The sequence below is a fragment of the Alternaria novae-zelandiae genome (genome assembly GCF_023758075.1).
Source record: "Alternaria novae-zelandiae strain BMP 2774 chromosome Unknown scaffold_2, whole genome shotgun sequence".
Lineage (NCBI taxonomy): Eukaryota > Fungi > Ascomycota > Dothideomycetes > Pleosporales > Pleosporaceae > Alternaria > Alternaria novae-zelandiae.
The window spans coordinates 2,246,361-2,261,986 of NW_026056962.1; the positions used below are offsets into that span (position 1 = coordinate 2,246,361).

At 55.3% G+C, this 15,626-nt stretch overlaps 3 protein-coding genes across 3 annotated transcripts; all 3 read right to left on the bottom strand.

The window, feature by feature from the left end:
• Positions 1 to 343: 343 nt before the first annotated feature.
• On the bottom strand, positions 344 to 773 carry J4E88_001784 (uncharacterized protein; the record flags this gene model as incomplete). The annotated part of the gene is made up of 3 exons (XM_049395453.1): positions 344 to 432; positions 495 to 641; positions 716 to 773. 3 exons carry the CDS (start codon positions 771 to 773, stop codon positions 344 to 346), a joined length of 294 nt encoding a protein of 97 aa, XP_049259317.1.
• A 1,059-nt stretch (positions 774 to 1,832) lies between these two features.
• On the bottom strand, positions 1,833 to 6,466 carry J4E88_001785 (uncharacterized protein; the record flags this gene model as incomplete). The annotated part of the gene is made up of 4 exons (XM_049395454.1): positions 1,833 to 1,935; positions 1,986 to 4,728; positions 4,780 to 5,791; positions 5,855 to 6,466. 4 exons carry the CDS (start codon positions 6,464 to 6,466, stop codon positions 1,833 to 1,835), a joined length of 4,470 nt encoding a protein of 1,489 aa, XP_049259318.1.
• Positions 6,467 to 13,844: 7,378 nt separating this feature from the next.
• Positions 13,845 to 15,576, bottom strand: J4E88_001786 (uncharacterized protein; the record flags this gene model as incomplete). The annotated part of the gene is made up of 3 exons (XM_049395455.1): positions 13,845 to 14,191; positions 14,241 to 14,854; positions 14,906 to 15,576. 3 exons carry the CDS (start codon positions 15,574 to 15,576, stop codon positions 13,845 to 13,847), a joined length of 1,632 nt encoding a protein of 543 aa, XP_049259319.1.
• Positions 15,577 to 15,626: the final 50 nt, after the last annotated feature.

A 15,626-nucleotide genomic window follows, 5' to 3' on the forward strand; every position in this document is an offset into this window, starting at 1 on the left:
TTCCGACAACCACTCATCAAGGTCATTGTCGTCACTTCTGGTCAAAGAGAATAGAGAATAGGATGTAGAAGATGATAGAAAGAAGGGTTGGGAAAGACGAAAGGCAGTACTTATACCCCTCGGCGCACGAAGCGCTTGAGCTAGTGGGACTAGTTAGTCTCATGACTTTGGTACACCCAAAACGGCCGGCATGCACTTGCGCACCACTGTCCCGTATCGAGAAAGTCTCCATGGGTAGCATTTGTTCTTATTCATTGGCATTAAGCCGACCTCAAGGGTAATTATTGGCTTTGCTCATCAGCAAGCTTACTCCCGCTATCGTAGAGAAGCATCCCCACTCCCTTTACTGTCCACCAGTCTGATTATCCTTCTGCTCCATACCCACGCTCCTGCCACCAGCCTTTGTCGTGTCTCCGACGAAGTTGCCCGCCGCTATCACAACAAGTTAGCACAAGCTTCATTACCCTTCCCTTGTCCGTTGCACCATTACTCACCCTTCGTGGTATCACCAGCACCCTGCGTAATACCCGTAACAGCATCACCGAGTCCCTTACCGCCAGCCGCGACGACATTGCCGGTAGCGTCAGTGACGCCCTGGACGCCCTTGCCGACGGTGTTTGTTGCGGCGCCTAGAGTGTTTCCTGGATTGTTAGCAAAGACTCTGATCTATACGTGTTCGTGATGCTTGGAGAGCGAAAAGGTAGATGGAACGTACCGAGACCGCTGGCAGCGGTGCCGAAGAAGCCCTTTTGTTGGTTGTTCTGGTCGGACATGATTGCTTTGTGTGGTAGACTCGTGCTGTGATTCGGGTTGGGATATAGAGCCTGATGTGAAGATGTCTGAAGTTTCGGTATAGGAAGTGTCGAGAGTGGGGTGTAATGTGCTTACTTCGGCCAGCCTGGTGTTCTGATATGTGGTTGACCACTCTGTCCTTATGACGTAGCCAGCTGCACCATTCTCACCTGCATCCCTGCGCGCTGCCCCTCACCTGGAAGTTGCGCAAAGACGCGCAACGCTCCTGCCGTATGCAAACGTCCCGCAGTAAGATCGACGTTTACATCACATCACATCATTGGAGGGGAACGTGCGTTCAACGGTTCCAGGGCCGGACGCAGACTTCCCTTGGCCCAGGCGCATCACAGACAGTATCACAGACAGAAGCAGAGTCATAATTTTTTACCAGTTTATTCGAACTAGATCAAGCTATTGCACAAAGAGTCATCTCCTCGTAGATCTTGCTCTCGTGTACGCAGGATCTTTTTCGCAAGTGCATGCCTAAGCAAGTTTGCTATCGTCGGCGGACACCGCATCACCAAGCCACCACTCTCTGTAAGAGGCAAAAAGAAGGAAAGGAGGATAACATGCGCATAAAGGGGGAGCGGGATTGGAGAGACCTCCACAGGAAGACGCGGTACTCCTTCTACCTCTTGGTCCTCCCTACCCCAAGGAAATCGCAGCGCAAAGAAAAGATGGAGGACTGAGGAAAACTTGGCCAAAATGCCCACCCAGAGCGCTCGTGAAAAGCGTGTGGTGTAGACCATCCCCATCTTCAGATCCGGAACGCCGTCATGAAGCATGCGCATAAAAAGAGTCATCGAGGCTTGTACCAACCAATGGTTTGAACACCCAAACCCATTTCGTGAGACCGGCCGTCAGACAACAAGGAAACTTTTGGAATCCATCGCTCTTGAAAGTCGCAGTAATGAAACCCCGCGAAATGCAGAACAATGCGCGCGCTGATGCCCCCTTCTATGCAACGAAACAGGCGATTAGATTACCGCGTGCGGTGTGGTCTATGGGTATAACCGTCACGCGCTCGAAAGGAAAGGTAATCACTCGGAAGGCTTGGCCTCCGCGTCGGCAGCAGACTCATCAGCAGCGTTGGATGTAGAGCCAGCCTCGCCGGCGTCTTCGTTGCTAAGAGCAGCAAGTGCACTGTGACATATGTTAGTAAAGATCTCGAGTAAAAACAGCACGGATCTTACCTGAAAGCGTTTGCATGAGCAGTGGCCTCCTTCTCCTTCTGCACTGGTGGTGTGCCATTGCGCGAAGAGGCGTTGGAGTCTTCACGACTACCCATGCCGGGACCGATACCCATACCACGGCGGCTACCGGCGCGGTTACCAAGCATGGACGGGCCGAGAGATCCAGCGTTGTTGAGGTTGCGTCCAGAAGCACCCTTGGACAGCTTGCGGAGATCGTCCATTTGGACACGGCTGCCAGTGTCTGGAGGAGGCTGCATGCCACCACCTGAGAACGAGCGAGCGTCGCCGCGACCCATGGGAAGACGGCCACCACCACCGCGTTGGTTTGAACGTGTGCGCTCCATCTCGGCGGCCTGTTGGGCTGCCATGGCTTCTTGATGAATCTCGGCGATGGTCTTGGGACCCTTGAGGATGTCCTTGGACTTCCAGCCGGACTTGCGCATGTCGACGGTGTCAAGCAACATGAAGTGCATACGCGAAGGAAGACCCTCCATGTTCATGACCTTCTCGATGCGCTCGAAGTACATGTTGATCATCTTGGGGCCGGCTTCGGCGGACTCCATCGTGGCACCCACAGTGCGTAGCAGCTTGACCAAGCTCTCAATAGCGGCCTCATCGGGGAGACCCTCAAAGTCGAGAAGCTTAAGCACACACTCGTGCATGATGCGCAGAGTCAACATGCCCAGCTTGTATAGCTCTCCGATGAACTGGATCAGACCGAGACCCTTACGCTTGGCTGCAGCGGCAACGTAGTACTCGTCTGACAGAAGCTTCGCCTCCTTTTCGCCTTCAGGCGCCTCGGGCAGGTTGACTTCCCAACCACGCTCGAACTCCTCTTGACAGCGGTTGAGGAGGTACTTACGGAAGAGAGCACCACCGACAACTGGCGCACCGTGCTTGTCGCGGACATTCTCATCCTTGATCTCGGTGCTCATGGTCTGCAACATGCGGCTACAGAACTTGGCGTACATGGACGACCAATGAGACTCGTCACAAGCCTTCTCAAAGGTGAGCTGAATGACCTGGCGAAGAGTGCGTCCATCAGTCTCATCCTTTGACTGTCCAGCGATCTCAAGGATTTGATCGGAAATCTTGTCGAACTTGTCGGGTGTCATCTTGTTGAGAGCGGCCTTGACCTTACGCTGTACCATATCGGGAGCCAAGTGGCCTGCGCTCATCTGGGCCTGGACAGCAGCGGGCTGAGTGAGCGACGTAGGCACCCAACCAGTCTGCGAGCGTTGGAGTGCCTTGACTTCCTGACCGGCGGTCAATGGCATTTGCTTGGCATCTTGAGCATGGCCGCCGCGGCCACCCTTGTGGCTGTTTTGGCCGCCCCTACCGCGTGAGCTGCCAACGCGAGGAGAATTGGGTTGATTGCGGTCGGCGCTCTGGTAGGAGCTTTGACGTCCTGACATCGACTGCCCGCCCATAGGAAATCCACCACGACCTCCACCTAGAACGACATGAGCAAGAGGGTTCGTCATAGAGCCACCGCGTCCGCCTTGGGCTTGCTGGAAACGCTGTTCGGATGTCGTACCTGGCGGGAGTGTGCGGCCTCCTGGCTGGAATCCACCGCCTTGCCCAAATGTACCCATTCCACCGCCACCGCCAGGGCGAGAGCCTTGACGTCCACCGGCGCCCAGATGCATAGAACCGGGACGAGCAGATGGAGGACCGCGAGCAGATTGGGGCTCGTCACCAACTGTCTCCTTGAGCTTCATGTCCCAGTCAACAGATGGCTTCTCCTTGAAGACATCCTGGAATTGCAAGAGGAAGTCCTTGTCGTACTGGCGGCCCTTGCTCCGGTTGCTGTTGTTAAGAGCTGGGTTGGGACTGGCTACGCCTTGAGGATACATAACCTCAGCACGAACTTCGAGGAAACGTGCAGTCTTGAGTGCCTGCATACCAGCAGTCGGCTGTGCGGGCTCGACAGACTTGTTGGTCTCGAGCTTGAGAGCAGCTGGCTTGGGCTTGGAGCCAGTGGGGGTCTTGGAGGGTGCAGGTGCGGCAACAGGAGCTGCGGACTCAGCGGGAGCCGCCTCTTCCTCAGTCTGAGAGGCACCGGGACCGAACATGGTGTTCTTCTTCAGGCTTGCGAAGAGAGCCTTGTCCTTAGCCTCGCGTTCGGCCTTCTGCTCAGGAGTCTCTGCTGCGCGAGCGGCTTCAGCCTCTTCGGCTTCGCGCTCTAGCTTGCGCAGACGCTCCTCCTCCTGCTTGACCTTCTCGGCAGCGTTGGCCTTCTCAGCCTCGGCCTTCTTTGCCTTCTCCTCGGCGTAGCGCTTCTCATCTTCTTCGCGCTTCTTCTCTTCTGCCTCCATCTCGGCAATCATGCGGTCCATCTCTTCGTCTTCGAGGCGCTTCTTCTCGGCCTCGTCAGTCTCGGCCTTCTTGGCAGCTTCGGCATCCTCTTTCTCCTTGGCTTCAAGAGCAGCTTTGGCGTCGGCCTCTTCCTTAGCAGCAAGCTTTGCATTGGCTTCGGCCTTGGCCTCTTCCTCTGTAGCTTCCTTGGCCTTCTTCTCGGCTTCCTCTTGTAGGCGGAGCTTCTCCTGGAACTGCTTGACAAACTCGGCCTTCTTGGAAGCGGTATCTTCAGCACGAGTAGAGTCGGTGGCGCTCGGCGCGCGCGGAGGAGTGGGAGTGGCAGCAATAGCGGGAGAACGAGGGGCAGCAGGTGCAGCGGATGCTACAACAGGCGGGGCAGGCGAGGCGCCCTTGGGCTTGAAGTCGACAACCTCACCATCAACTATACGCCGTTAGTATTGTCATATCATCGCATGCAGAGATTGCAACTTACCAGTCTTGATCTGGATGGCCTTGCTTTGCCTCTTCGGACGCTCAAAGGTGGAGCTAGGTGCGGGGCTTGCCGCCGTCATGCTAGGAGTGTGCGTGTGCGAGATGTGATTGACGTTGGTCATCGCAGGTGTGGAAGGCTGAGGAACAGCAGATGACGGGCGCTCCGACATGTTGGAGGGAGTGCGCGACATGCTCTGAGCCTGTGGCTGATGACCGTAGGGGGCGACACCGTAGGGAGACGGTTGCATTTGAGGAGGGAATCCACGACCTGGGCTGGCGGGAACACCTGGGTAGTGGATAGACTGCTGAAGTCCGTAGCTCTGCGGGTAGAAGTTGTTGTACGGGTCTAAGTTGGGCTGGGGCATGCCTCCGTAGATAGCCTGTGGGGAAATTTGTGTTAGGAATGATTCGATATTTGTACTTGAAAAGACTGAAACATTTGGTGGCGGAACAATTTGTGTGGGGACATTTGCCGAGTCCGATCGACCTTGGTTGAAAGGCCTCTCGGTCCCGACAGAAACATGGCTGGACATGGGAGAATTGTGAGAAACTCGCGATCCAGTCGAGAAAACCGATCTGCGAGATGAAGAAACTGAGGGAGTTGCTGAAATAGTGGAGGATGTACTTGCCTGTTGAGGGTACTGCTGTTGCGGGTAGTAGGGCATGCTCTGAGGATTAGCGAGGTGCTGCTGCTGATGCATAGTAGCAGGTGTCATAGCGGGGCTACGGTTCTGTGTGTAAGGAGAGCGCTGCGGGCCAGGAGGGTGGAATGGCGCAGCCTGGCCGCGGCCCATCTGAGGCATCGGGCGGAACGGCTGTGGCGAATGGTTGGCCATGTGCGGGTTGTATTGACCTTGAGGAGGGAATCCACCACGGCCTCCTCGGTTGGAGTACGAGCCGCCGCGGCCCATGTTTGCGTTGCTCATGTCGCTGTGCGCAGACTGGGAGGATTCGCGACGCATGTGTTGGGGCATCGTGTGAGAGTTTGGTTGAGGGGGCATAGCAGGGCGTGCCTGTGGTGGGGTCAGTATGTGAAGCGGAGAGAGGACTATAGGGGGGGCAGGGCGCAAACTCACGTTAGGCTCAGTGCTTTCACCGCCCTGGCCACCGAACACAATGTTTGGCCTAGTGGGCAGTCCATCGGGCTTAGGACCTCCCGAAATAGGCGTAGGAATGGGCGATGGTGAATGAGCGGGCGAGGCAACGCGCGGGTTCTGCACCTGCGCCGGGTTCAGGTTTCCCTGGACTACGGGCGAGGCGTGGGCAGGCGCTGGTGAGCCGGCAAGCGACCCGAACTTGATACCAGAGGGCGGGCCGCCTGCAGTCGCAACCGGCGGGGTCTGCTTGATCTGGACAGACGACTTGCGCTCGTGGGCGCTGCCGTTGGGACCACCGCTGACGATGGTGGGCATGACGGGAATAGCAGGCTTGAGGGCGCCGTTGCCGTTCACCGGGGAGACAGAAGAGCTCTTGCCATGCTGCGCGTTCTGCGGTCCTCCCACTGCCACGGGCGGCGCTGCGCTAGACACGATCGTGGGTTTGGTCGCGTTGGCGTACGAGCTGCGGGCAGTGGGTTGAGCCGAACCGGCGGCCACGGTGGCGGACGATCCTGTAGAGGAGCTGTTCGCGGTCGCAGACGAGGAAGCGGCAATCGGCGGGGTTTGCGAAGTCGAGGCGGGATTACTCATGGACTCGGTGGTGGGTGAGGTGAGGTGCGGTGAGGGTGTGGAGGGCGGTCGGTAGGCTGCGCAATCGCTACCTGGTTGAGGGCGATGACGTTGGTGCTGGAATCCCAGATTCGAGCGAGGGGACGAACTCTGCGGAATTAATGAGTTGCTGGGACAGCGACTCGGGGGGTGCAGAAAAGAGTGTCGTCCGCGTGGGGAAGGGAAGGTCAGAGGTCAACTCCTTTGAGAAGGGTGTTGAGGGCTGTCCGAGCGCTTCAATGAAGAGGTCTCTGAACAGGTTTCCGTGTCCGGGAGGGGGATTTCGCCGAATAAATTCGTGAAATCGACGGGGCGGCTCGTGTGAAGATCACTGAGTCCGCTGCGTGTGTCGTGATGAGTGTTCTCGCAGTGGAGAGACGGGTGGGTGGAGGGATGGCGGTTGGGCTCTTTCGAAAATTGTTTGAGTGCCACACTAAGCCGCAACAAGGATCTTGTCCTAGCCGAGCCCTTGAAGGCAGTCCCAACACCTCGAATTCACACGGACAAATTGCCGCTTGCTTGCTTGGTGACTGCTTGCTCAGGGTCACGGGACAGTCATTTCACGATGAATTCATTGGTGCGCGCTCGTAAACCATGGTGCGGATTGTGCCTTCCTCGGATACATGAGGCAAGCGCGAGGGGCTCCCACGCTGCCTCACCAATTCCAAGTCGTTGATATCGTCATCACATACGCAGTAAGCAGGACATGACACACAATACTGCACTGCGCCCCAATGGCCTCGTTGTGACTCCTCCTAGCAGGACGTGACTATGGTTACCGGAGGATGGAGACAAGGCTCTAGTACGTGGGGTGCCTTGCGCTGGGCCAGGCGGCAACGGCGAGCTGAGATACATCTTCTAGCAAACACCACCGTTGCGCAGACCCATACGTCTACCGCGTACCAAACGCCCTGTTCTCACTCGCAGCATACAACCAGGTAGATGGTGACTTAACTTGACTATTATAGTTCAGCCCTGTGTCTCTCAGGATATACCCCGTTGCACAGCGAAGCACAGATGTGGCTATAACAAAGCAACAGCAGACAAGGCGGTCCTAGTCCCACGATACTGCCTAAGTCCTGTCAGCCATACAATGTCGAGATGCATCTCCCATCCTGCGCAGATCGAAGAAAAATGTAAACCCACTGACGTCTTGCCGCGCATCTATGCACGATGACGGCGTGTCTCGCGGAGGCGACCATTCACGTGAAAGGCATCTCCGCCTTAACTCCATTGTCATGTGCGAACCTCAGGTATCATTGCCACAATCGATAAGGTTGATCAGACCACTCTGTGCACCACCTCCAAAGTTACTACTGACTACAAGGCCCGATCTGACTCAGGTACGGGTCGTGGGCTTCACACGGACTCCGTTCTGTTGACCGGACGATGCATCGATAATTTTGTCGGCAACGTGACCGCGCTGCGCTGCGCAAGCGATGAACAATCAATGATCATGAGCCAGAAATAACATCATACTTACGACTGCTCTCAACAAAGGGTTTGTGAGGTAATAGGATCTTGGAAAATGCGCATGCTACGGGCGGCTTTCCTCGCAGTACCAGTGTATGGAGTGGGTGGCAACCGGCGTCGATGAAGGTGGATGTGGTGAAATATGCTCTTTCGATATTGATATCCCGACCTTGGGGCAATGCAGATCTGTGCTGTCAACCGTTGCTAGAGGTATTACTGCAGTAGCTCAAGAAAGGTATTCAAGAGGTAATGGCCCTGAACCATCGACCGCACGCTTGTGAGATTGCAAGAGTGCAATCTGGACTACTGTGCTACCGTACCTAGGTATCTTTGACAACTGCAAAATGATCTTGGTACCGGTATATGGGTCGTCCTTCCGTCGCAATCTCGAAATCTCGATTGTCACACCTGGGGAGAATACTGTAAGTCTAGCGTGTTCGGACGCGTACAGCCCACGTTCTTACAGCGGGTACCTAGGTTGGCCGTTCAAATGCGCGGCTACCTCATACAAGGAGAAATCTCAACAGGTGCGCTGCCGTCTACATTAGTCTGAAGACCCAAGCTTTTCCATAATGATGTAGAGTCCTAGGGATGATTGTAAAATTCCTGCCTTACATGAGGCGGGGTCTGCTTTCGTGTGGAAGCAATGAGCTGCAACTGTGGGTCATTGCAAATGAATATGGCAATGTGAACGCATACCGCCACCAAGACATGCCCAGGCAGATGCAGGCTCTCCCGTTGACTATGCATCACTTACCTAGAGATTACTGACACCAGTGACATGCCGCTTGGGGAGTCTACCCACCATCAATGCTCCCAAGGTCTCAACCCACTCAACAGCCACCATCATCGCCCGCTGCAATCCTTGACTCACACGAAACGAAACGGTGACACGACGACACGGCAACTTCAGCAGCCGAGTGCAGCCAGCAGCTGCCGGAATCCTGTCATGCAGCGTGGCATTAGCAGCGCACAGCCGACGGTTTTGCATGCGCCGGCAGCACAGCAGAAGCAATGTCGTGGTCGCAAAAGCAACGAACACGACCGATGCTGAAACCCTGCTGCGGGTGTAATGCAGCGGTCCGTAATGCCAGGTACCGAGGCCAGACCAGATGGCTTGTGGCCTCTGGCGGTTTGGTACGACCTCTTATACTTGCGTGTGGGCGAGTCGCCTCAGCGCTGAGGATTAAACCTCACGCGCCCTACCAACGAAATGAAGCATGACGTCCGCATTCTGTCGTGTTGCGACAAAAGAGGACAGCCATGCCTAACGATGCGTTGGCCATCGCAATTCCATCAATCGCATTCGCCCCGCAGTATTCGCCTCGGGATGCCGGAGATATGCAAGTCTGCGGAAAGCGCAATTCCCATAAATCTGGGGGTGTGGAGATGAAGGAGGAAACGAACGTCGCAGAGTCCCGCATACGGGCACCGTGGAAGAGGAAACTTTGACCGTCAGCGGCGTCGAAAAGTTCCACCTCTCATCGTCAGCCACACCCACATTACCTCGGCGAAGTGCCATTCTTACTTTCCTGTTAGAAAAGCCGCCGGCTGTGGCAGACGCAGACGCTCCTCTTCGAGTAGTCCCCCAAGCCTGCGTCTTGGGGCAAGCTCAGCTTTTAAAGCGTGCGCCAGCCTTCCGCATCTCGTATCTTGCTCCGGTGCCCGGACGCGCGAATAGGCGGGTCAGAAGGTTTGGTGTCGATGGCGCAAGCTTGCCGTCGTCCGATCGCTGACTGCCATGGCCTTGCTCGTATCCTTCGAGGATCGCCCTGCGCCGTATCAACGCAGGTGCATAACGGCTGAGGAACCACCCTCGGGCACTAAAAGCGCCTCACAATCCTTTGGCGTTGATGGCATGTGACGGGTTGGAGTCAAAATTGACATCGTATCAAGCTGCCGTAGGATTCTTTGCTTTGCTCAAAGTACCGGCCGTGGCTGCAGATGAGGAAGTTGCATGTGGGTGGGGAGATAGCAATGCAGGTGAAAGAAGAAATTTGGAAGGTCGTGCTCGTCCCGTCTTTGTTGTCTGCATCATCCCGTCCCGCCCTTTGCTTCTTCTGGCGTGCATCGTCATTCTCCAGAGGCGCGAGAGCCTGACCCACCACGAGCGAACTTGTCGAAGAAGCATGACTGCCCAACGGCTCACACATTCTGCATCTATTCGCCATGCGTATCAGCCATTTCCAATACCTTACTGCATTTCGCTTCTCGACCGAGGCGCCGCCTTAGGTACGTATCTCGACATCATCATGGCAGCGCTACCAGAAGTCGTCGCATCCCTGCTGACCTCGGGACCTGTGGAGCGAGACGCTGGCAGCGCAACCTACACGTGATATGCGTCTTCCACCAATCGCCTCTAATACTGGCAATTCACTCCGCGCCAAAACAGGAAAGCGACCCTGATGCGACCCGGCCAATCGCACATCCGGAACTCAGGACCGACGACGACAAGCACAACACAGCGTCGCAGGGCTGACCCCGAGAAACCCAGTGCCCTCCACCTCGCCAGACTGCAGACTCCACGATCCTTCTCGGCTCTTGAAGTGCCAATAGGGTGTTTGTGGTGGGATAAGCCTCGAGCCTTCTCCGCACGTCATGAAGGCTAAAAGTTCCTGTCGAACCAGTTCCAGGTCGTAATTCAGCCGGGATGGCAGTCCCCTTACTCATCATTTCAGGCACGTCGTTCCGGACTCCTTGGACCGCAAAGGCGCGACTCATGTGTACCTTGCACCACACCACCGAGCTGACGGACAATATTTCTGGTAGCGCCATTGCCCAAGGTCCGGTCCGGTAAGCTCAGCGGCTAGGCTGCGATGCGAGGACGTTTGTGAAAGGAAGGAATGTGGAGGAACAAGGTGGAGGGCGTGGTGCAAAAGCAGCGACAGGGGACGCTAGCCAACGCTCGTCCTGCACATGATGCGCTCCGCAGGAGGTGAACGGTGGCCCTCGAGGGTTCTGTCGGAATGGCGTACCGCATTGCGGCGGCCTTACCCCATGGGTGAGCCACGATGACTTCAGCGCCGGCCTGCGTTGTTGTCAATGCCATGGTTGCTTTCGCTTGTGCTCGGTGTGGTCCGTCCTGAGTCGCGCGTCTTGCTTTCGTCTGGAGTAACCTGCCCCGGCCCTGCCCTTGTCGATAAGTGGCCGAAGCTAGCGAGCTTAACTCGAGAATACAAGCTGCTAGAAACGTCTCTAGAGGGCGCCTATCACACCGCCGCTGGAGCCATGCACGGCGAGCCTCATCGCACACGAAGAGCAGCCGATCAACCTAGATCACACGCTCATGCTTCCGTACCCAGCACCGGCTGCAGGACATCCTCTGCCCATTCACACGACGTCTCCGCTGAACCATGTACCATGGCCTTCTCGAAGACCACCGCTTGGAAGAAGGCGCTCTGTGAATGACCCAATTCGCCCGCGTAGCCCTTACCCCGGCCGTGCCCAGCCACGATTAAGCCTAAGATCTTTCTCTTGCCTTGACCAGAGCACCCGCGGCTCCTCAATCTAACGATGCCAGCAGCAGCCGTTTAATAACTCTAACAAAGTTAAGATCCACACCTAGCATTCGCTTCTTAGCGGAAACTCTCCAATCTGCCAAACCAGCCACTCAAACACGCCAGCCGCTGCAAGAAATTCATATCCAGTGTGTCACGCAGCTGCTGGCGTATTCCCACCCTGTCTTTGTCCATCAACCCTTGGCCATAGTTCCATACTCTGTTGCTGATGTGTATACTGCAGCTCGACGCATACCGATCCTGACAACAGAGCATAACCGACCATCCATCTTCCCCGCAAAATGCACAAACCCCGATCTTCCAAAGCACACGATGAACGTACGTCCATGCACCTGACGCGAAAAACAGAAGGCGCAAGGACCCTACTCTACTCGCTGTCACTCCACCGTTTTGCTCTCCACGTTTTTTTCTTCCATGCTGTACCACCTTGCACAACCCACAATAATCCTCCCGCACGTAAGGACCCATCATCCGAACCCAGCAAGTTTATCTGGTTCTGGTCCATCGGATGTCCGTATACGTAGGTCGCACTTGCTTCAACCAATTTAACCACACATGCCATGGCTTTCCCTGTCACGATATGCACAAGCTATCAAGCATGTGTACATCATTTCTTCGCACATCTTTCGATCCTCTCACACCACTTCGCCCAGCTATACCCTACCCCTACCGTACGTAGCTTGCCCTGCCTATCGCGCTACCAAAAGCGTAGTAACGCACTAGAACACACCAGTACTGCGACGCACTACAACCCATGCAAAACCATCGGTTCCTGAGCCTCAGAAGCCGAAATTAATCTGCTGCCAAGCCCATTCCTGTACACATACCTGCATGTAGTGACGACCAGTCCTTGAGGCCATGCAGCCCACAAAGCAGGTAAAGTCTGGGGTAAAGTGTGGAGATCATGCCTTTCTTCCCCCCGTCTGGCTTCGCGTCCCTTTCCCGCCCCATCCATCCATTCCTACCACGCTATGCAGCTTGTGCGAGCAATCTAAACATGTTCGTGGTCATGTGCGTGTTTGAGACTTTGATTAGGGATGGTCAGAGAGTCTGCATGGTGATGCTTTCCACTGCCTCGCCTCCTTCTCCCCCACCCATCCGGTGGTGGAAGGGAAGGATCGACGGCTGGGGCGCTGAGGGGGAAGCCGGCTTGGTGGTTTGTGGAAGCTTTTCTAGCTGAAGAAGATTCTAGTGCATGATACAAGTGGTGATGTGAAACTGTGTGTGTGGTTGCCATGTGGGTGTGCGTGAGACTCTGCGCGAGCCATGGCAGCGACCTGCGTCTGTCAACGCCCAAACGTCGTCAGTGTAATTAGTTGTTTTCGCCTTCGCGCTGTACGCGGGAAGTTTTTCATTCGTAGGCTCAGCTCATTCGTAATCGTAGTATCCACATTCCTGTCTAGATCTATCCGCCCAGTTTTTCTCTTCGCCCGGAATTTCGGAACAAGTCCTCTGCGCTGCGAGAGGTGCTCACGGCCCTTGATGTGACATCGTCTCGTTGTCCGGCCGTGTACAAGAAGTGCTTGTCAAGTTGCTTGAGCGACTACTTCCTTCTAGGCAAGGGCAGAGAAGGGTATCCACATGGTTCGGTGTCCGCTAGAGGCTCCGACATCGCCTCAGGTATGAGGCGGCTGGGTAGCTGGCCAGGTGGTTTGGACTAGTTTCGCTTGGATATAGAGGTACATGTCGTTCGACGACGGTGGATTGCTTGGCGATGCTGCCGCCACCACCTGTGTGTCAATCGGTCCACCGTTAGGTTAGTTAGTCAGGCACATGCAGGTAGCAGATCCACAGCAGTGACGGTAGCCGCCCTGCAAGATTGTATTGGAAGATGTGGGGTATCATTAACTTGTTCTGTTGTGTGATCGGCCGTGTCAGGTGGGTATTACTTTCGCCTCTTTGCAGTTTGTACAGGTATGGCTTTTTCCGAAGCGCCTCAAGTGTGGCCGTGTATATTGGACATGGCAAAGTGGCGGCAGGGCCAAGAAATGAGAAGTGGGTACAGCGTTTGCGTTGAAGGGTTTGAATTGCCGCAATGAGATGCGGTGTTTGTAGGATAAGATGATACATAGAATGATAATACCAATATGCGCTGCAAAATCGAGCTGCGAAGGGTTGTTGTTGAAAGGAGATTGGAAACAAGGGGTAATCGCCTGCCTGCTATGATAAAATATGTCGAAACAACCACCGAAGAATTCGTATAGAGATGCGAGACTGGTATCGCAGAAGGTTGGTGATACAAGACAGTGGTCATGTCATCCATCCAGTCGAAACATATATCCGTACCCATTTTTTCTTGATAAGACATAGCACGCTGTTCATAATCTTGACCGCAAAATAAATTCAAAGTAATCAAAACATTCGAGCGCTTAGTACTGATCGTTGTGATGGTCGTCGCTGTGTTGGCTGGTATTCTCCATGACTTCTCCCAGGACAGAGCCGACGGCAGAATACGAGTCATTGTGCGCCGAGTCGTTCCGCATGTAGGAGTTTGGGAACGACGACATGTGGTGAGGTGCGCTCATCTGAGGCATTGCATAGCTCTGAGGTGTTACGAGCGGTGAGCCGGAAAAGGATGGAAAGTGGGCTGTTTGTGGTGTCGATCCATTGCGTTGAGGAGTGTAGTGGGTGCTCAACTCAATGCGCCGGGGAACGCCGTTGGAGAAGGACCGCATTCTGTTGCCCGTGGAAGTTCCGAAGCCTGGTACTGGGGAGTCTGGTAAAGTTAGAACGGTGGAAAGCCCACGTGGGTTATGTAAACTTACAGGAGTAGCCAATACCATAGGGCATCATAGAGCTCGAGTAGGACCGACTGTCGTGATGGTTCTCGGAGCCATTGCTGTCGTGACTACCAGTGTAGCTCATGCTAGTCCTCAAAGGCGACTGCAGAGACTCGGCACGGCTTCTTGCGATTCGGTCGGCATGGAGCGAGAGGCGTGGGATGCTATGTTGCGCAGCATAAGCGGTAGGGTTACTGACAGGCATGGAGAAAGGGTTGGACGTTCTGGGGCTAGTGTCGAGCGGCGCTGAATGGAAGCCAAAGGGGGATCCCTCGTGGGCTGATACCGGTGAAATGGTATCGGTTGCGGACTGGGGTGGAGTAAAGGTGAATCCACCGAACGCTGGGCTAATGCCCGTGGGTGACATGTGCGAGTCGAGCGGCCCCCGCCGGAAGGTATCAATGCTCAGTGGTCGCATCATGTTGCCTTCGGGGAAACTTGACCCGTAAGATGCGGGTGATGCCAGCGGTGTGCCTAGACCATGGGAGTTTCCGAATGGTGAATGCAATGCTGAGGCCATATCGAAGTCGTCTGGTAAGGCTCGCGACCTCATCATACGCTCACGGTCGTCGCTTGTTAATCTCTTGAGCTTGGCACGCCTGTACATATGTCAGCACCTGCATGCTTCGGTGGTTTATGACACGACTCACCTGTTCTGGAACCAGACCTGGACCTGACGGGGGCTGAGACCGGGAATCTCTCGGGCTAGTCGCTCTCTGTGAGCTGCATCTGGGTGTGCTTGTCGGGCGAATTCGCTCATGAGGAACCGAGTTTGGTTGTGGGTAAGTCTGAACCTCTTCATCTTCCGCTTGGCAGCACGTATCTCCGCGGCGGTCATGGGTTGCCTATCTTCACCCTTGTCCTCTCCATCCTCGCAGTCGTCCTTGTCGTCGAGGATGAGATCGTCGTCTTCTTGGTCCTCGAGCTTCTCCACATTGACACCATCGTTGGTGGAGGGGGGCGTCAGTCTCGAGATTGGGCTGGTGGGTGCTGAACCTCCAAAGGTTACATTTGGGATGTCGTGCTGCTCGATCTCATCAAGTCCGGATGGTGTGTTGCTGCCGCTGTTCAGGTGGCTCTTGCCGTCGAGTAGGTAAGGAAAGCTCTTGTGTGTTCGCATTGACGGTCGCTTCATGTCGAGGTTGTGTCCAGCGACCTCAGCTTGGAGCATGGCCATGTCGCTATCTGAATGTGGTGGGGTGTGTTCCAGAGTTCTGTATTCTGATGAATGCCACTCGTTGTCTGCAGAAGTCGTGCTATACGCAGACATGTGCGGCGAGCTAGGCGGAGACAAAGGAACGAGGAAGCTTCCGTCGACCATTGGCGCTTTTGGAACTGATGTAGTGGAGTAGATGTAGGCTTAGCTGTGTG